Below are 22179 nucleotides of genomic sequence, written 5' to 3' on the forward strand. Positions count from 1 at the left end.
GTGCTCATAGGAGGGGGCAGAGTTGGGGCAGGGACTTTGGGGAAAGGGTTGGAATGGGGGTGGGGAAGGGGCGGAGTTGGGTGGGGCCGGGGGCGGGGAAGGGGTGGAGTTGGGGCTGGGCTGGGGGCAGGACCGGGGCCCCGTGGAGTGTCCTCTTTTTTAAATGTTTGAATATGGTAACCCTACTAAAGAGTGAGTTTATAAATTACAAACAAAAAAATAAAATCATCCTCACCAATATGTTGCATCTCCAAAAATCTACAGGATAGACACATTTCTTAGGACAGAGGCTATCTCTGTTTTCATGTACTGTACACCACCACATACATATTTTATAATAGCAATTTACGGTGCCCTTAAAACAGATTAAAATTAAACTTTTATAAATTAAAATCCATGGTCTTGAAAACATGCTGAAGCAGATGAGAAGCCAATTTGAAGCATGGAACACAAGTATAATATGCTTATGCCCAGCTGCTTCACTAAATCAGAAGAATTAACTGTTACCCACAGCATTAAGAAATACCAATTTAAAATTGAATTTTTATTATTAACTATACATCTGTTTATCCATGTTTAGAAATGCTGCTTTTTGTGAACTTTCAAAAAGTTTCATGCAGCGAAAATTAGGTTTCCTTTTTTTCACCCTTTGCTTCTTAGAGACAGAACCAACCACTGCCTCACTTTTATAACAACGGTGTCATACGTCATTCTCTAATATGAGTATTCCAAACCTAAATTAACAGAACAGCTAGATTATTTTTTAATAATGTCACCTTTTAGCTTCCAAAAACACTGCTGATAATTAGCAAATTGTCAAATTAGTTACTAAGTAAACAGAGTACCATTTTCATCCATTTATACTGGTGTTTTCTAACAGCGACTATATCTGGGCAGACATTTACAAGTCAATACATAAATCCAGAGATGATTTTTCTTTTGTTTGCCTTATATCTAGAATTTTCAAACTTTTGAATCCTCCTCAGTTGTCCAGCAAGAATAATTATTAGGCTGAAAATGCTTGAGCAATCAAAACTACTTCGTAGGCCTCTGCCTCCAAAGCTGCTACCTGAACTGCCTATGCCAAGGGAGAACACCTATAAACGTAAGCAGTACTAATAACAGATAGTCTTCACAATGCATAGTTCCAAGATTTACATATTCTTTGCAGACAATATTGAAAGAATGTGTATTAATCAATTTAAGCATTCATTTAAACACTATATTGTTGCTATCATTATTCAGCAAATAATAAATCAAACCGGAATAATTCCTCAATGAGACTGCACTGTGACAACAAAGATTGGAGCTGGAGGTGTAATGCTGTGTGAATATGACTGGAAGATGATCGTTGCATGTGTTCACAACCCAAAGGAACGCCAGCACTTGATAAAATTTGAGATTGCTATCCTGGCTTTTGAATGAGAGTGTGGGATTAAGTATGAAGAAGACCCATACAGTCTCTTGTCCCACTGAACTGACTTCAAGATGCAGCTGTACAAAAAGTTTACTAACTACTTAACTTGCAGAATAGAGTATTGATTAATTAGCACCCCGTGCAGCAGCATAAAGAGAACAAGAGAAGATCGCATCGGGGCCCTACCTTAGGCCTCAATTCAGGAAGGTACTAAGCACATGCTTACCTCCATTTCTATTAAGGAAAGAACTTAAAAGCATGTTCTTATGTCCCATTGACTTCAGTGAGACTTAAATTACCCACTTAAAATTAAGCGTGGGCTCAAATGCCCTTCCTGAATATGGGTGCTTCCCGGAATCAGGGCTTTAAATTGGTAGCCATTTTAAGATAAAGTTAAAGAGATAGTAGCTCAGATTCCTTTTTCTTTCAACTGCTTTTCACTGCTCAGGCAGTGCGGAACAGTCAGAAAGCTGCCCCTGAGTATTCCAATTTGTTGGGAAGTTGCCACATGCCAGGTGGCATAAAGCCAATGTAGCTGGCTCTATGCCACTTGCTTCAGGCGTCCCATGACACAGACAATGGGGAGGGTTTAAAAGAACTGGAGCAGGCAGGACCAGAGCATGCTGTGTTTCAGCTGTCCTTTATGAAATGGGCTCTTGGGGGCATTAAATGCGGGTGCAAGTTAGAGCAGTTCCTAGGCTGCTCCAATTTGTGCTGAAGCTTGTTTGGCCCTATAGTCACCATTAGCATCAGGGTGGGGAATGGAAACTGCTCCAGTGCTGTTGTGGATTTAACTAAAAACACTTGCTGATGGTTTCATACATTCAACATATCATAAGTTCATACATTAACTGAAATGACCCAAAACTACAGTTAGTGCTGAGATAACTTGTTAAAAAATCTTTAATCTGTGACAAAATAAATGCTTGGTTTCACATGGTCTCCCCTCTAATCCCAGAACAAACCAATGTTATTAAAAATAAATTTATAATTAGAATTCAGGATATATAAGGCTCTTTCTTGCATGCATTGAAGTTAATGGCAAAACTCTGGGATCAGGAATAGACCACAAGTATCCATTATCAGACACCAGGCTATAACTAATTTCCCTAACACCATGATGAAGGCTTATGTTATGATCCAACCAAGGCCTGTCACTATGAGGGTCAGTTACCAAATGACAAAGAAAAAGGTGTAGCAAGAGATAAAGAAGGTGCTGAGAGAGATTAGAGAGGATGGAGTCAGGAACAAAGGTAAAGATACAGGGAGGTACAATTGTGATTCAGATTAACGCCATTTGCAGATGGTCCCATCCCTCCTGGTGTACAGCTGCATAAGTAAGCACTTGCATATATACATGTAGGGTCATGTTGCCTTTGAAGACAATGGGGAGTTCTGCTTAAAAACTGATATAACTGATGATACAATACAGTTCAGAAATGTCTGTACATTTCGCATGCTATATGTGACCTAGAAGATGCAAAAATGCGCTTCGCCATTTATTTAGCAATAGCTAGTAACTAGGGCTGTCAAGCGATTTAAAAAACTTAATTGCGATTAATCGCACGATTAAAAAAATTAATCGTGATTAATCGCACTATTAAACAATAATAGAATACCATTTAAATATTTTTGGATGTTTTCTACATTTCCAAATATATTGATTTCAGTTACAACACAGAATACAAAGTGTACAGTGCTCACTTTATATTTATTTTTTATTACAAATATTTGCACTGTAAAAAACAAAATAAATAGTATATTTCAACTCATCTAATACAAATACTGTAGTAAGAGGAGGCCCTGAGATATATAAACCTTGGTATCAGAGGCCCGGTGTGAGGCCTAAGGCCTGAACTAAAGTAATGGTCAGGGCTTTGCTAACATAAAGCAAAGTTAAGCTGTGAGCCAGAGGCAAGCCCTGCTCACAGAAGCTGGCAGGGAAAGGGCTGATGCTGCAAAAAGAGACATACCTAAAAGGTACTGAACACCAGATATCAGAACACATACTATACTGGAACATTCCACAGATAACATGGAACAGGCCGACCCATCCCAATGACAGGGGCAAAAGGGTAAAATGATGGATAGAGTTGTTTCGATCGAACCAACATGTACAAGGTGAGAGGTGGCACCTTACTACGTAGAGGGGTTGTACCTTGCTGCGTAGAGGGGTTGCACCTCAATACGTCAGGAGTGATGTGTAACTTGTGTATACCTGTGTATAAAAATGTATCCCTGGGGTGGTGTCTGGGTCCGGCCGAGGGGGCAGTGGAAAGTCCCACCACTGAGCTGAGTCCATTGCCGAGCGGCACTTTCTAGCAGTATGCCCGGTAGACTAAGTAATCTACGGGGAACTGAAATTGTGTCAGGGTCGCAATAAACCTGGCCGAGGTGCCTTTGTACCTTACTAGACTTTGTGGTTATTGGGGGTTCTCGTCGGGTTTGCTGTGTCAGCTATCTGCAGAGCTGGGACCGCACACAGAGGGAACACACGCACGCAGCCGAGTGATATCAACACAGGAGAAAGCAGAGCACCACACCGGTAGCATCTGACAACAAATACCATAGTGCAATCTCTTTATCATGAAAGTTGAACTTACAAATGTAGACTTATGTACAAAAAAGAATTTATTCAAAAATAAAACAATGTAAAACTTTAGAATCTACAAGTCCACTCAGTCCTACTTCAGCCAATCGCTCAGACAAACAAGTTTGGTTACAATTTGCAGGAGATAATGCTGCCCACATCATGTTTACAATGTCACCTGAAAGTGAGAACAGGCATTCGCATGGCACTGTTGTAGCCAGCATCGCAAGATATTTATGTGCCAGACCCACTAAAGATTCATATGTCCCTCAATGCTTCAACCACCATTCCAGAGGACATGCTTCCATGCTAATGATGGGTTCTGCTCGATAACGATCCAAAGCAGAGAGGACCTATGCATGATCATTTTCATCATCTGAGTCAGATGCCACCAGCAGAAGGTTGATTTTCTTTTTTGGTGGTTCGGGTTCTGTAGTTTCCGCATCAGAGTATTGTTCTTTTAAGACATCTGAAAGCATTCTCCACACCTCATCCCTCTCAGATTTTGGAATGCACTTCAGATTCTTAAACCTTGGGTCGAGTGCTGTATCTATCTTTAGAAATCTCACATTGGTACCTTCTTTGCGTTTTGTCAAATCTGCTGTGAAAGTGTTCTTAAAACGAACATATGCTGGGTCATCATCTGAGACTGCTATAACATGAAATATATGGCAGAATGCAGGTCAAACAGAACAGGAGACATACAATTCTCCCCCAAGGAGTTCAGTCACAAATTTAATTGACACATTATTTTTTTAACAAGCGTCATCAGCATGGAAGCTTGTCCTCTGGAATGGTGGCCGAAGCATGAAGGGGCATATGAATGTTTAGCATATCTGGCACGTAAATACCTTGCAACGCCGGCTACAAAGGTGCCATGAGAATGCCTGCCTGTTCTCACTTTCAGGTGACAATGTAAATAAGAAGCAGGCAGCAGTATCTCCCGTAAATGTAAACAAACTTGTTTGTCTTAGCAATTGGCTGAACAAGAAGTAGGACTGAGTGGACTTGTAGGCTCTACAGTTTTACAGTTTTGGTTTTGAGTACAGTTATGTAACAAAAAAAAACATTTGTAAGTTACACTTTCACGATAAAGAGAGTGCACTTCAGTAGTTGTCTGAGGTGAACTGAAAAATACTATTTCTTTTGTTTATCATTTTTACAGTGCAAATATTTGTAATCAAAAATAATAAGATAAAGTGAGAACTGTACACTTTGTATTCTGTGTTGTAATAGAAATCAATATATTTGAAAATGTAGAAAAACATCCAAAATATTTAATATATTTCAATTGGTATGCTATTGTTTAACAATGTGATTAATCTTTTTAATCACAGCTAATTTTAATCGCGTGAGTTAACTGCGATTAATCGACAGCCCTACTAGTAACTAATAATTAAATACTAACTTTAAAGATAGAGTTAACAGCCAATAACAATTAATAGTAGGAATATTTTATGTAACTAATAGTTCAAAGAAAGAGCTGAAAACTCCACTGCTTGAGACTTTTTAAAAACTAGGTCCTGATCCTACAACTGAGTCTTGCAGAAGGGCTCTTACTCCTGAACAGTCCCATTGACTTCAGTCAAACTTGTGCTCCCACAAGAGTCTGCTGTGCAGATTCTGATATAGGATCAGTACTTTACACTGGACAATATGTTAAAATAAACTAGCACTCTAAAAGAACAATCCTGCCTTGGCAGGGACATGGAAAAGATGTCCTACTAGGTCTTTTCTGTCTCTAACTGCTGCGACACTATGACCTATGTAAAACTACTTAAATAGATAAAACTATTAAATCTGAACATAATCAATAAGTAAACTAAAGGAAAAAGTTCTGAAAACAATTTTTTCATAGTATTTGATATGCATAACTAATTTGAAGTTTCTTAACATTAATATTATGATATTGTTTTATTAATATAGTGTCACTTGTAGTGTGTTTGTTATCATACTAATTCCAGTTATCATTTATTATTTCACTAATTGATAAAGAATACTCATAACATTATAATGGTATGGTAAAAAATAAGTAAGAAGGGAAATCTCAGTGAGTGAAGTAAGAAGCTGCAGTTCTTGTTCTCTTGATATTATTAAGTCCATTAGCGGATTAGTTAAAGTTGTTGGTGAAATTTTCCATCTATGTCTGTACAACACATTTCCAGTCTGGCACCATCCAAAATGTATCTAAATATTTCTGGCTCAATACCAGAGCTCTGCTCCACTGATTTAAAACTATTTAAAAATGATAAACCTTTTATCCAGAGACAATGTTCTGTTGCAATGGCTTTTTTCTATTATAACATATGATTAGTGATGAATGCTATTTAGAACGTATAGATTTATACAGTACCCTGACAAGAATCAAAGTGCTGCACAATAAAGTACATTCAAGGATCACTTCACGCACCACAAAATGCAGCCATTACATTTGATGGATGTTTATAAAGTGGAGTGACCATTGATCAGAATCCAGCTTTTCAGTAATGGTAATATGATCACCTTGGAGAACACACTAGTTCTGTGTTTCATCAAGTATGAGACCAGTTCACTCCTTAAGAATAAGATGAACCTATTCCCAGGAAGGTGGGGCACTAATCCAGACAATACACAGGGAATCCTATGTGACTGCTCTTCTAGCTGGTGGCCTGGAAAAAAGGCTGCAGCTCCTCTGCAGCCCTTCTGTGGAGATTTTTGGCACTGGACCCTATATTCACCATTTAAGTGTCTTCTCACAGGCTTATCATGCTGATCTCATCTGCATCATCCTAGTTGAAGCCGGCACAGAGCCCACATCACGGTGTTTAGGGGATGTGGAAGCCCCCTGAATGGTTGCTTCTGCCTGAGCCTCCACTCCCCACTATCATGGGGCCTAGATGGTATAGAGAGCCTTATGTGGGTCCTTCATAATGGGATGGATGTTAGTCCAAGTGACCATTATTAGAAACTAAATATGTCAGTTTATGACTGGCTAATAGTTTGAAATTATTTGTTGGTAAATTAACAAATCAGCCATTTGGTAATTTAACCAGTGGATATTAATTTAATTTGCTTCTTCTTGTTCAAGGTGGTATATATTGTTCTTTGGAGCAACAAGGTTCATAAAGAATTAAATTGTGGCTCTCAGTCACAGCCCCATGGTAGGGTTCTGTGGAGGAACACTGCCCCAGAGAGAGTCCCTGCAAGCTTCTTGCAGCAAGGACTGCCTTTTTGTTATGTGTGTCCAGTGCCTCACACAGTGGGACCCTAATCTTTGATTCAGCACTCTCAGAACTATCACAATAATCAAGTTTTATGTGCAGTAGAACCTCAGTAATTAGTTTTTCACTAATCTGTGTGGCTCATCGTAAGCATTCTAAATATAGATGTCTAACACTTACTCACATGTTTACAAAATTACTACAGATCATTCGGTGTTGTTTACGTTGTTTAAAATTAAATTATACTTGTCAAATAAATGTACAAAGTAAAACATTGTGTGATGCAGTAGGGTTGATTTTTTTAAATTATTATTTTTGTGTGTTTACTCAGTTTAGGGGAAATTCTCTCTGAAGCATCCAGTTTGAGTCAATCACAATATTTTCTTGGAAAAGGTGTGAAATGTATGCCTAGTTATAAATGTATCCTCACTTTTCTTTCTTTTGTGTTCTCCAGACAGGATTCCTGGAAAAGACCGACCTGGAGTGATAAGAAGCACAAATGAGGAAGACAGTAATATTTTTTCCAGTAGTTATTTCAGTGGTCAAACACAAGTCCATCCCAAAGATACACACGTCCTTCTTGATCAAAATCTAAAAAAGGAGTTGACTCTTACTGCTCCTTATTTTTGTACACCTGCTGGCTGCCCATCGCAGAAAGATGGTAGATCCTCTGACATGGAGGTTCTAGCTCCCCCCGAGGAGAGTGACTCTGTTTATTGGTCTTTACCAAACATTGCTGCTGCAGCAAGCACAACTGACAAGGATAGAATTACTCTTTCTGGCTATTATTCAAGCAGTCGAACATCAGTCCAACTCAAAGTCCAAAATCTTTTTCCTGATCAAATTCTTAAAAAAGATATTATTATAGCTCCAACTCCCAGTGGTCCCTCCAGCTTCCCATTACACAAACGTCATAAATCCTTTCGCATGCAGCTTCTTGGTTTACCGAAGGATGAGCCTGCTTATTTTACTTTACCAGAGTTTACCTTTGGGAGCTTAGCTGCAGTGTCCTCTTCTCACCCATCACCTGTGATGGCAACCTTTAGAAAGCCAGTTGTTTCTCGCTGTAACTATCAAAAACTCAGTACCCAGTTGACCAGTAAAGTGAGAAAGAGCATACAGACTGAAGTTAACACAATGGTATTGTCCAATAATGAGGAGTTCCCAGTAATTTCACGAAGAAAGCCTGAGAGACAGAGTATCATAGGTACTGTATTTTACATTGTCAAGTGTTCTAATTCACTTTTGTCTGTGCATGATTTTTACTGAAAGCATTTCCAAAATAGGCCTCCTTTACAGGAAAAAAACTTTGCCATTTGTCTGTTTGTGAGAATTTTACATCATCATTTAAGAACTAGAAAGTGCAAAATTGTAGCTAGTAATAACTAAACTAACTTTATTTTTAAAAACGTTAACAACAGGTAACAATTTATACTAAGAATATCTTAAAATACTTAATAATATAAGGAAAGTGTTTAAAGCCCTGTTGCTTGAGACTTTGAAAACTGGCCCCTAATCCTGCAACAGGATCCATGAAAGATGGTCCTAACACCTGCACAGAGTCCTTCTAGGCCCAGTTCATTGTAGCCCTGCATCTTGTGTAGTCATTTAAATGAGTGTAAAATGCTAATATTCTGGTTTACTATCATTTTGCAATCATTTGTACTAGTGTAAGGCCCAGATTTTTAAAGGTATTTAGGTGTTGCTGAGTTCAGTGTTGCATTCCCTAATTGATATAGGAGCCTTAATCTTATTTTCAGAAGTGATTTAGGCACTGAAGAGCCTAAATCCCATTGCCAGTAAGTAGGATTTTGGCTCTTAAGTGAGAATAAGATTTAGGCTCCTGAGTACAGCAGCATCTAAATACCTTTAAGAATCTAGGTCTAAATGACTACATAAGGTGCAGGACAACAGTGAATTGGGCCCACTGGCTTCAGTAGGACTCTGATGGTATTTCTGGATAAAGAATGGATTGGGCTTTCTAACCATAGTGGTTTTTGCTTATGTGCACAGGGTTGAACAGGTTGACAAATCAAGGCAACAATATGGGGTCATTCCTGCAAAGGCTTGTTGCCATGCAAGTAGTCTTTATTCATGTAGATGGCCCCATTGACTACACACGGGAGAGTAATGGTTTGCAGGATCAGGCCCCATGTTACCAGGGATCTTGGGTTGTTATGGCTTTCCTCCAAGTCTAAAGCACTAAGCAGAGATCTTTGATTAGGAGAAGATGAGTGTATCCCCCACAATCAACTTCCTTTGCTCCCAGGAGAGACACGCACTAGAGAACCATATTTCTTCCAATTTTCTACCTCTAAGTAAATAATGTTTGATAAAATTATGGTGCAGCAGGGCCTGTGCTACAGTTAAGATTGTGTTACAGCATAACTTTTAACCTTTTATATATATATAAATATATATATATATATATATATAAAATATGTCATTGAATAGGCAAAAACCAAAACATAGAATATAAACTTTGAGCATTGTTTGAATTTTTCATGATGGTGTGATGAAAAATGAATTGATAGAGAATAATAATAAAATTACCCTTTCTTATGATTCCTTCTTCCACTGCCTCCCTGGATTGCCTCACTCTTCTTTGCATCCCTTTTGCAAAAACTCTGCAACTCTCTGGGACCTATCTTTTGTCCAGATTGTTAATCCTCACGTGCTGATTCCTAGAATATCAGTTATACATCGGTATTGTTCATCTATATTTTATACCTCTTCAGCTGTAACAGAAAATGTGTGCCAAAGCAAACCCACTGAATTTTAATTCAACGATAAATAACATGCCAAGAGATAGGGCTTACTGTGAAATCACTGGTGGCCTAAAAGCCAGGTTTATGGCATACACAATCCCAAATTTAGTCACTGTGCTATGACCTTTTAGAGCAACTAACCTAGTTTTGGTTAGCCTATCTTTCACCACTGTAAACTGCACTCCTCTCCCAGAGCCAGGGATAGAATCAACTAGTGATTCCCACTCACCAATTTTATATTAACTACTAAATAGGTGGGTAACTCACTGTGAAAGTGTGTCTAGTCTCCTTTGATGCCTGGTCTAGAAAGGGGTGAGCAATTATTCCTGTAGCTAAATTAGTAGTGATTCACAAAGGGGAAGTAAGCAAGCCTTAACTGTCACTAAATGTAATTTTTGTTTGCTAATGAAAATGTAAGAATCTGACCTGATTCTAGGACTGGTCAGACAGTCCAGTTCTGTTATTTCTCTGTGCTAATTTACAGGCTTGGCTTTTTATGACCTGAAATATTGTAAACATTTTTAATGTATTTTTTCTGGAGAAGGGTGATGAGTAGAAAAAAGTTGAGTAGGCAATATTCACTCATTATTTTCTTAAAATATTTCTTAGAGAGACACTTATTTCAAGGGTTGCATGGAACGTTAAAATGAATACACACTATAACCAGATAGTTATGGCATTTTGTTGTTAAATTGATTGCACAATCTATAGTTCAGAACTGTCAATATTAATATATATCTCCGCCCTCATCCTGAACAAATAGGCACTCAACTCTCACTGTAAATACAACACACCAGCCGACACACGTGCATATTTCAATTCTGTTATTTTTACATTAAAATTGATTCCAAATTTGGGCCCATCACCAACCAGATAAATCACCCATTTATATAACATTTCCTGAATGTTACATAAAAACATAGTTTGCAGCCACCATTTGCAATCTTACCCTCTATCTCTTTTACACACCCCAGTACAAAACTATGTATAGAATTCTGTAAAATGGAACATGAAACCACACCAACTCTATATTTAATCATATGAACACAACCATTCATGTGGTTGTGGTGTTGAGGCTGCACATTGGTTGTTCAAAATGGGTGGAGATAAGTGAATTGTGGTTGGTGGAAGGGCGGGAGCTGAGGTTGAGAAAGGGAACTGATGAGTGGAGTGCAGATGGGCTGTTGATGACATAGATGCATATTTCCTTTCTTCTTATGGTTTGCATTGGCTGGAAATACAGTGCATCAGTCTTAACTCTAAGGCCTGGTCTACACTAGGCGTTTATGTCGAATTTAGCGCCGTTAAATCGAATTAACCCTGCACCCGTCCACACCACGAGGCTATTTAGATCGACATAGAGGGCTCTTAAATTCGACTTCTGTACTCCTCCCCAACGAGGGGAGTAGCGCTAAATTCGACATGGCCATATCGAATTAGGCTTGGTGTGGATGGAAATCGACGGTAATAGCTCCGGGAGCTATCCCACAGTGCACCACTCTGTTGACGCTCTGGACAGCAGTCCGAGCTCGGATGCTCTGACCAGCCACACAGGAAAAGCCCCGGGAAAATTTGAATTCCTTTTCCTGTCTGGGCAGTTTGAATCTCATTTCCTGTTTGGACAGCGTGGCGAGCTCAGCAGCACTGGCAACGATGCAGAGCTCTCCAGCAGAGATGGCCGTGCAATCCCAGAATAGAAAGAGGGCCCCAGCATGAACTGATCGGGAAGTCTTGGATCGGATCGCTGTGTGGGGCGAGGAGTCCGTGCTTTCCGAGCTGCGCTCCAAAAGACGGAATGCAAAGATCTATGAGAAGATCTCTAAAGCCATGGCAGAGAGAGGATACAGCCGGGATGCAACGCAGTGCCGCGTGAAAATCAAGGAGCTGAGACAAGGCTACCAGAAGACCAAAGAGGCAAACGGATGCTCCGGATCCCAGCCCCACACATCCCGTTTATACGAGGCACTGCATTCCATCCTTGGTGCGGCCGCCACCACTACCCCACCACTGACCGTGGACTCTGAGGATGGGATATTGTCCACGGCCAGTTCCTCGGACATGTTTGCGGACGGGGAAGATGAGGAAGGAGATGAGGAGGACGAGGCAGTCGACAGCGCTTACCAAGCTGATTTCCCCGACAGCCAGGAGCTCTTCATCACCCTTACAGAGATCCCCTACCAACCCTCCCCAGCATTTAACCCGGACACAGATTCAGGGGAAGGATCAAGCGGTAAGTGCTTTAAACATATAAACCTTTATTTTTTACTAAACTTGAATATTAAGACTAAGAACAATCTGTGATTCATGATTTCTTCCCCCTGGGCGCTTAAGTAATCAGTAACAACTATTTAAAAAAAATCAAACAGTGTCCGGTTGTGCATGATTGTGCTGCCCAAGCTGCTCCACTCTTTAGTCCCTGCTACTGCAGCTATATGAAAATCCGGTCTATATGTCCGGGGATAGAGCAATAGTCCTCCACGGACATCTCCACAAAGCTCTCCTGCAGGTAATGGGATAGCCTGTTCATCAGGTTCCTGGGGAGAGCGGCTTTACTTGGTCCTCCGAAGTACGAGACGTTCCCGCGCCAGGAGACAAGCAGGTACTCTGGTATCATTGCCTTGCATAGCATGGCGGCATAGGGCCCCGGTCTCTGCAGGCTTTCTCGAAGCATCCGTTGGATCTCGGTGTCCGGGATCCTCATGAGAGTAATGTCGCTCATGATGACCTGCTTTGAATTAGGTAGGGGACTGTTAGTATTGGGACTGCTTGCAACAAGTTCCTTTACAGAACTGTGACCGCTGGTTTACAGCCACGCGGTGGGGGCGGGAGAGGGGCAGCATACAGGGATCTTTCCCTGGCACATCCGTGAGGGGGTGGGACAGGGCCAGAGTTCCTGCTTGGCCGATTGCTGGCAGCACAGACTGGCAGTGCTTTCAATGTGAAAGGAGGCCAGTGGTACTCCTAAAGTTTTAAGCAGCCACAAGTCTACGGCTTACCATGTTTGCCTGCTACAGAGAGTACCATGTCCTGCCCCGCTTCCCAGATCGGCAGTGCAAAAGCCCAGGCACTGAAGGCGAGGTTCGAAAATTCGACCTTGTCCTGAGTGCGCATGTGATAGGTGTGGTTCATGGTCTTGTTCACAGAGAAAGACTATGTTCTTGATTCACAACTACATTTATCTTTCGGAGGAATTCACTGCCTTTTCCTCATTCCCACAGCCCCATCTGCAACTGTCTCCCAACCCAGCCTGGCATCACACTCCCAGAGGCTAGCGCACATTAGGCGGAGGAAGAAGAAGACGCGAGAGGACATGTTCTCAGAACTAATGGGCTGCTCCCGAGCCCAGGCAGCACAGCAGAACCAGTGGAGGGAGAATTTGTCCCAAATGCACCGGACACACATGGAACGTGAGGAGAGGTGGCGGCAGGAAGACCAGCAGGCGACTCAAACGCTGCTTGGACTTCTGAGGGAGCAAACGGACACGCTCCGGCGCCTTGTTGATGTTCTGCAGGAACGGAGGCAGGAGGACAGAGCCCCACTGCAATCTATCAGTAACCGCCCTCCCCCGCCACCAAGTCCCATACCCCCCTCGCCCAAAGTCCAAAGAAGGAGGGGCGACAGAGTCCGTGAAAACTCTCACTCCACCCCTGCAGACTGCTCAAGCACCAGAAGGCTGTCATTCCCCAAAATTTGAAAAGTCCTTTCCTGGCCGCCTCACCCAAGCCCCCGTCCAAGTTTCACCCCCCAGTTTCATGTGTGGTTGTTAATAAAAAATAGGTTTCTGTTCATTACTGTTTCAGTCAGGCTCTTTTGAGGGAGAGTCTGTCTGAAGGGGGGGAAGGGGCTTGGTAATTGGACAGGACAGTCACCTTTAGCAGGCTACAGAGGCGGGGGCAGGTCCAGCAGCAGGGCACATACACAGTGCAGTGACTAGTTACCCTGGTCAGTCTGGGAGGTGGTTTTCATGTTCTGTGGGGGGCGGGGGGGGGGGTTAGTTGCTCTGTGACTTTGTGGCGGGGGAGGGCAGTTACAGATCTTATGCAGCAGTCCTTGTCCTGGATCACAGAGCCACGCAGCAGGGGATCTGTAACCCTCCTCCCCCTGCCATAAAGTCACATAGCCCCCACATACACACAGTCCCACTCAGGAGGGCTGGCAGGCTCCGTTGAAACAACCAGTCCGCCACTGTGAATCCTGTCATTCCTGGAGTTTAGAAGGATCATTTGCATCAGTACACTACACCCGCTCCCCACCACAGTCTGCGTCCCCGGTTTCAAAGATTCCCGCGAAAACAGTACTAAAGACAACGGTGTTCAATAACAAAAGTAAAACTGATTTTATTTTTTTGGAAGGGGGTGGAGGGGGTCTGTAACTGGAGAGGATAGTCATCCTTAACTGGGTAAAGAAACGGGGGCAGGTTCAGTTTCTCTGTACAGAAACTTAAAAGTCACTGGTTACCCTGCTCACTGTGGAACCTGGCTTTCAAAGCCTCCCGGATGCACAGCGCGTCCCGCTGGGCTCTTCTAATCGCCCGGCTGTCTGGCTGGGCGTAATCAGATGCCAGGCTATTTGCCTCAACCTCCCACCCCGCCATAAAGGTCTCCCCCTTGCTCTCACACAGATTGTGGAGCACACAGCAAGCAGCTATAACAATGGGGATATTGGTTTCGCTGAGATCACAGCGAGTGAGTAAGCTTCTCCATCTCCCCTTGAGACGTCCAAAAGCACACTCCACCACCATTCTGCACTTGCTCAGCTGGTAGTTGAACAGTTCTTTTTCAGTGTCCAGGGTCCCAGTGTAGGGCTTCATGAGCCAGGGCATTAGCGGGTAGGCTGGGTCCCCAAGGATCACTGTAGGCATCTCCACATCCCCAAGAGTTATTTTGTGGTCCGGGAAGTAAATACCTTCCTGTAGCCGTCTAAACAGACCAGAGTTCCTGAAGACGCGAGCATCATGAACCTTGCCCGGCCATCCAACGTTGATGTTGGTAAAACGTCCCCTGTGGTCCACCAGTGCTTGCAGCACCATTGAAAAGTAGCCCTTTCGGTTGATGTACTGGCTGGCCTGGTGGTCCGGTCCCAGGATAGGGATGTGAGTTCCATCTATAGCCCCACCGCAGTTTGGGAATCCCATCGCGGCGAAGCCATCTATGATGACCTCCACGTTTCCCAGGGTCACTACCTTTGAGAGCAGTACCTTGACGATTGCGTTGGCTACTTGCATCACAACAACCCCCACGGTAGATTTGCCCACGCCAAACTGGTTCGCGACAGACCGGTAGCTGTCCGGCGTTGCAAGCTTCCAGAGGGCTATGGCCACTCGCTTCTGGACAGTCAGGGATGCTCGCATCCGGGTGTCATTGCGCTTCAGGCCAGGGGACAGCAACTCACAAAGTTCCATGAAAGTCCCCTTCCGCATGCGAAAGTTTCGCAGCCACTGGGATTCGTCCCAGACCTGCAGCACTATGCGGTCCCACCAGTCCGTGCTTGTTTCCCGTGCCCAGAATCGCCGTTCCACAACATCCACATGACCCATTGTCACCGTGATGTCCTCGGAGCTGGGTCCCGTGCTTTGTGAGAGGTCTGTGCCTCTCAGAGTTCAGGCCCTCACCGCGGTGCCGTAGCCTCCTCGCCTGGTTTATCTGCATCTGCCTCTGGGAAAGGTGGATGATAACCTGCGAGGCGTTGACAAGTGCCACAACTGCAGCGATGGTCGCAGCGGGATCCATGCTCGCAGTGCTGTGGCGTCCGCGCTGTCACTGACCCGAAAAGTGCATGAACTGATTTCCCGCCGGCGCTTTCAGGGAGGGAGGGAGGGCGGTAGTGACAGACGGATGACGACAATTACCCAAAAGCACCCTCGACCCTTTTTTTTTTACCCAGAAGGCATTGGCGGCTCGACCCAGAATTCCAATGGGCAGCAGGGACTGCGGGAACTGTGGGATAGCTGCCCACAGTGCACCGCTTCCAATGTCGACGCTTTCCCCGTTAGTGTGGACTCACAAAGTCGAATTACTGTCCTTAGTGTGGACACACAAGTTCGACTTTGCAATATCGATTCCACATATTCGATTTAAGTGAAATCGAAATACCCTCGTAGTGTAGACATACCCTAAGATTAGCCTACAGTGCATTTTAGTGGGAATATAGGCAGGGCCGGCTCCAGGCATCAGCTTGCCAAGCAGGTGCTTGGGGCGGCCACTCCAGAGAGGGGCGGCACGTCCAGCTATTCGGCAGCAATTCGGCGGACGGTCCCTCACTCCTGCTTGGAGCGAAGGACCTTCCGCCGAATTGCCGCCGCAGATCGCAATCGCGGATTTTTTTTTTTTTTTTGCGCTGCTTGGGGCGGCAAAAACCCTGGAGCCATCCCTGAATATAGGTTTGGGGTTTTTTTTAAATGACTGCTAGGAATACTAGCGAAATAGTGCATCAGGAATTGCAGATAGCTGTCCTATGACACATGCAAGCTTCTCTATGATAAGAAATTCCGTTCCCTAGTGGTCATTTACACTATGTCCCTTTATGCTGCTCTGGTAATGTAAAGGGGCCTTAAAAGTAAACACTGACTTGCTGGTCCGTTTATGCTGCCAGAGCTGTGTAAATGGTGCTTTGTGTAAATGAGAAATGGGGTAATCTGACTAAGTTAATACATTTCTCACATACCTCTTCTACCACCACTCCCAACTTTTTTCAGAAATGGCTTTGGAGGAGAAAATGAGAAAATCTAACTCATTGGAACAGATTTTAGAAGAAGGTGATGAAGGAAAAGGATCTTTTATGGACAATATAAAGCTGTACACTCATGGACAGAGCAAAAAAGAGTCTTATTCAGGTAGGGGCAAGATATATACATTACGTGTATGAAATAAACTATGTACAGCACTGTAGTGGCAGTTTTGTAATGGCAATATAAAAGATGAAGAGCAGTCCTACTATCAACTCCCAATACTGCATGCCATTTTTAAGGGGAGAATGAAATGGACATTATAATAATAAATAATAGAAATGTACAATTACAATAAAACCAAGACAGGAAGGAAATTCAGAGACAAAGCTTTTCACTCTGTTGGGCTTTTGGATTGTAAGGTCTTAAACTACTGAGTGAGGAATCCATTTGGGCGGTTAACAGTAAGAGTGGTAGAAAGCTTTTGTAACCAAACCTGAAATTCATCCCAAGGCTAAGCTTGTGCCATGGTTTGAGCTTCCCAGAATTAAAACCCTCAGAATCAATTGCCACTTCTGAAAATGTAGGCTTTAATGGTTTATCTAAACAGAATCAAAATCTTCAATCTCTTTAACATCATCTGTTGTGGGTTGAAGCTACAGATGGACCTGAACAAAATGCTCCCAAACTTTAGGAAAGTTCTGCTCCAAATCCAAAGTCACTGCTCAGGCCCTTTTATCAATAGCTGAAACCCATTCTGCTGCTCACCCTTCAAAAAAAAAAAGTTGAATAAATTTGAATGCTTTTAAAGGGTCAAATTCTGGAGTCTTTACCCAGGCATTGCTAAGATACTGATTTGTATCAGGGAATTTTGCCTGAGTAAGGCCTGACAGTGCATGGAAGGATTTGGCTATAAATTTGGGATCTACATAATGAAGCTTTAGTTCTTTATTTCCTAATCTCGATGTTTATTTCCGTATTTGACTACATATATTTTTTACTTGCAGAACCTGATCGTACCCTTGATGATGATACTATAAAGGGTATCCAGGGATTTGGGTACCAGAATTTGTTAAATGAGCAGGATGAACAAGAACAACTGATGGCCAGGGCCAGAATGGCAGTTTTATATTGCATAATGCATAGCAGAACTGAACTTAATCTTAAGGTATACCTTTTAAAAATTACAACTGCACCCACTCTCCATATCGCTATTCTTAATGGTCAACTGCTGCTTTAATTAGAAACACCGTTTCCCTGGGATTCATAACTTGGCTTTCTTAACTTAATCCACCTAGAACCTGGTATTAAAATTCTCAGTATATGGCCACTTTTTAAAAATTAAAAATGGCTACAATCATTTAAGATTTGTTTAGTAATTTTAGAGCAGTCTTAAGCTTGGTTGTTCTAGATTCGCCTTTTTAATTCTCTTGCCTCACCTTGGCCTCCCTCTATTATCTATTTCCTCCCCTTTTTCACCCTCACTCTTCTTCCGTTATGTTGTGTGTCTCTCCTCATTTTCACATAAATCACCTCATGATTTATGTGACATCTGCTGGCTCCCAGCACCTCCTGCAGTAGTGGACTGAGTTTGAACACACTGCTGCTTCTTCTCCTCCTGTAGTGCCATCAGATTGCTTCAGCACCATGCAAGTAGGAGTGGCAAGATCCTGAAGGTGGGAAAAGGTGCCCAACCCTCTTTCTAGAAGGCCAGAGACATCACAGTCTAAAGTTTCTAGAACCTTGCCTGGCATCAATTCGGCCCTGTTATGTACTTGCTGTTTTTAATTATTTCTGTTTCCATGTAATGTATGGATCTGTTGAGTCAAAGCATTGACAATTGATCTGTCAGTATAATAATGCTTAATATTTATTCAACTATTTATTATTGCTCCCAGTTTGTATTCAGTCTGTAGTATCTGCTAGGTAGGTATGGTTTACTATGTAACTTTCATAGAAATGACTCATGAATTCTAGCTTACAAGGAAATAGTTACTGCACATAAATAGATGTAAGGTTGTAGAGAAAAGTATATTAATGTATTGAGATTATAATATATGATGTAATTAAATACTGTATCAAACTATTTATACCAAGGGTGTAGACAAAGATTGTGCATGCAACCGTAACTTAATTTCCTGATTTGAGTCAAAATCATTAATTCATATTTTTTTACCATAGATTTTTGTATGGGGTTCCCTAGCTTTGAAAGAAAGGGCTTTTAAAAAATGAAAAGAAGAAGCTTCACTTTCTAGGACTCTGGAGCTCTGAGTTGCAAACATCATGTGTACATCCCAGAACCTATTTAGCTAGACAGACCCAGAGTACTCATTCCATGCACCTTAGGAAGATCACAGGAAAGAGCCCAGTATATTTTGTACAAAGAGGGCATAATAAGAGATAAAAGTAGGAACTAGGCCATGCAGAGCATAGAAAGTGGGAACAAGTAGCTTAAATTTGATGCAAGAGGGAAGGGGAGATCAATGAAGTGGGAGCTGAGAGGCAAGGCAGACAGAGTTTTGAGTTGCCAATGTGGCCCTCAGCTAGGCAAATCTTTTGATGCTCCCTGTATAATGATTTGATACTGTCTCATAGGACCTTTTTATAAACAAACTAGGGAAATACAACCTAGACGGAGCTGTTATAAGGTAGGTGCATAACTGGCTGGAAAACCATTCCCAGAGAGTAGTTAGTGGATCAGAGTCAAGCTGGAAGGGCATATCAAGTGGGGACTCACAGGGATTGGTACTGGGTCTGGCTCTGTTCAGCATCTTCATCAGTGATTTAGAAAGTGTCATAAAGAGTATACTTATAAAGTTTGAAGACGATACCAAGCTGGGAGGGTTGGTTGCAAGTGCATTGGAAGATAGGATTAAAATTCAAAATGATCTGGACAAACTGGAGAAATGGCCTGAAGTAAATAGGGTGAAATTCAATGAGGACAAATGCAAAGTACTCCACTTACGGAGGAACAATCAGTTGTACACACACAAAATGGGAAATGACTGCATAGAAAGGAGAACTATGGAAAGGGATCTGGGGTTTAGAGTCACAAGCTAAATATGAGTCAACAGTGTAAAACTGTTGCAAAAAAGCAAACATAATTCTGGGATATATTAGCCGGAATATTGTAAGCAAGACACGCTGATAAGGCATCAGCTGGAGTATTGTGTCCAGTTCTGGGCATCACATTTCAGGAGAGATGTGGACAAATTAGAGGAAGTGCAGAGGAGAGCAACAATAATGAGTAAAGTTCTAGAAAAATGATCTATGCAGAAAGATTGAAAAAAATGGGGTTTGTTTAGTCTGGAGAAGAGAAGGCTGAGAGGGGACATGATAACAGTTTTCAAGTACATAAAAGGTTACTAGAAGGAGGAGATAGAAAAATTGTTCTTGTTAACCTCTCAAGATAGGACAAGAAGCAATGGGCTTAAATTGCAGTAAGGGAGGTTTAGGTTGGACATTAGGAAAAACTTCCTAACTGTCAGGATAGTTAAACACTGGAATAAATTGCCTAGGGAGGTTGTGGAATCTCCGTCATTGAAGGTTTTTAAGAACAGGTTAGACAAACACCTGTCAGGAATAGTCTAGTCCTGCCTTGAGTACAGGAAATTGGACTAGATAACCTAAAGTCCCTTCCAGTCCTACACTTCTATGATTCTATGTATCTATCAATGGAGTCATGTTGCTGATTTGTCTATTTTTTTAATGATAAATCTTTTAAATTAAGTCCTGGTGGAGCCTGTTCTTAGCTCGTTTTTTTCCCTCTTGATAAAAAAAGTTGATTTTTATTTAGTTAATATATCTTTTCTACTGCTTATGTCTTCTAGGCCTATTTCCTGACTCTCCTTCCAGACTTTACACCTTTAGTCGACACTTTGGTGTATCTTAACCTGTCATTCAATGACTTACACTTCTTTCCCAGGGAGGTATGTACCAGTTATTTTCCTTATTGTTATTGAGAGTAAAACTGTAAGACAGCCTGAATTTTTACAGTTTAATATTAAACTAAACATAAAAAAATGTAACTTTCAAACAACAATGATTTAATAAGAGATGCAAATTGCATAGCTCAGATATTGGAAAAACATCATTCCTTTACTTTTCTGGTTATTATTTATGGGATAGTAAGAATCAATGTGAGCCTGGAAAGATTCCAACAAGATTTAGAAATATCTCTGCATCTGTGTCTGAAGATCTCATTCCGATCTTGCTTTATACTAGTGTCACTCAGTTGACTTCAATGGGAAGTTATTCCTGTTTTAAACTTATCCTCATTTATAGGGCACCAATCTATGGCTTGATACTAATGTTACACACAAAAAATACTCTGAAAGAACCTTAATTCAGTTGCAAAGTTAGGAAATTCCAGAATTAAAGTTGCCTGTGCAATCTTAATTCAACTCCCTTGTGCATATGCTATGATCCAGTCCTCAATTACATGATCACATACTACTTTTTCCCCAGAATCTATGCCTCGTTCAGTGCACAAGATGGACAGTACTCAACTAATAAGCAGCTAGTCAATATTTTTTTCTCCTCATTGTTCAGTGTGTGGCTGTAGGCTTTACTTACTGCACATTATTCAAATCCTACTCTGAAGTCAGAAGTATTACATTTCTCAGGGGCTTTGTATAACACTCAGAACTATAGCATCTGAGTGTTTCACAAGCATTGGTGACTTGATTTTTCACCACACTTCTGTGAGATGAGTGGGTATTTATTATCCCTCTTCTGCAGATGGAGAGCTGAGGCACAAAGAGATTAAAGTCAAAACTATCCACTAATTTTGGGAGCCCAGTTTGTGATCCTGGGACCTGATTTGTCAGAGTACTTACCATTATATAGCACAGTATATGTATGTTTAGGGCCCTACCAAATTCAGGGTCCATTTTGGTCAATTTCATGGTCATAGGATTTTAAAAATCGTAAATTTCATGATTTCAGCTATTTAAATCAGAAATGTCATGGTATTGTTATTGTAGGGATTCCGACCCAAGAAGGAGTTGTGGGGAGGTCACAAGGTTATTGTAGGAGGGGTTGCGGTACTGCTACCCTTACTTCTGCACTGCTGCTGGCGGTGGTGCTGCCTTCAGAGCTGGGCAGCTGGAGAGCGGTGGATGCTGGTTGGGACCCCATCTCTGAAGGCAAAGCCGCCTCCAGCAGCAGCATAGAAGTAAGGATGGCATGGTATGGTATTGCCACCTTTACTTCTGTGCTGCTGCCTGCACAGCTGGGCCCTCAGTCAGCAGCCGCCACTCTCCAGCTGCCCAGCTCTGAAAGCAGCAGCGCAGAAGTAAGGGTGGCATGGTATGGTTTTGCCACCCTTACTTCTGTGCTGCTGCTGGCGGGGAGCTACCTTCAGAAATGGGCACCTGGCCAACAGTCGCCACTCTCTGGTCACCCAGCTCTGAAGGCAGCACAAAAGTAAGGGTGGTAATACCGTGACCCCCCCTATAACTCCCTTTTGGGTCAGGACCCCCAGTTTGTTAAATGCTGGTCTCCCCCCCCCCCAGTGAAATCAGTATAGTGTAGGGTAA

General features: G+C 42.2%; 1 protein-coding gene across 1 annotated transcript in view; it reads left to right on the forward strand.

Moving 5' to 3' along the window:
* The first annotated feature begins 1017 nt into the window (after positions 1-1017).
* LRRC63 (leucine rich repeat containing 63) overlaps positions 1018-22179 on the forward strand; it is a 55723-nt gene continuing 34561 nt past the window's right edge. The window contains exons 1-5 of the mRNA XM_065399081.1: positions 1018-1105; positions 7662-8414; positions 16670-16807; positions 17647-17807; positions 20470-20568. Coding sequence (XP_065255153.1) covers positions 1018-1105; positions 7662-8414; positions 16670-16807; positions 17647-17807; positions 20470-20568 — 1239 coding nt within the window. The remainder of the gene's footprint in view (positions 1106-7661; positions 8415-16669; positions 16808-17646; positions 17808-20469; positions 20569-22179) is intronic.

The sequence above is a fragment of the Emys orbicularis genome, chromosome 1, assembly GCF_028017835.1.
Source record: "Emys orbicularis isolate rEmyOrb1 chromosome 1, rEmyOrb1.hap1, whole genome shotgun sequence".
NCBI lineage: Eukaryota > Metazoa > Chordata > Testudines > Emydidae > Emys > Emys orbicularis.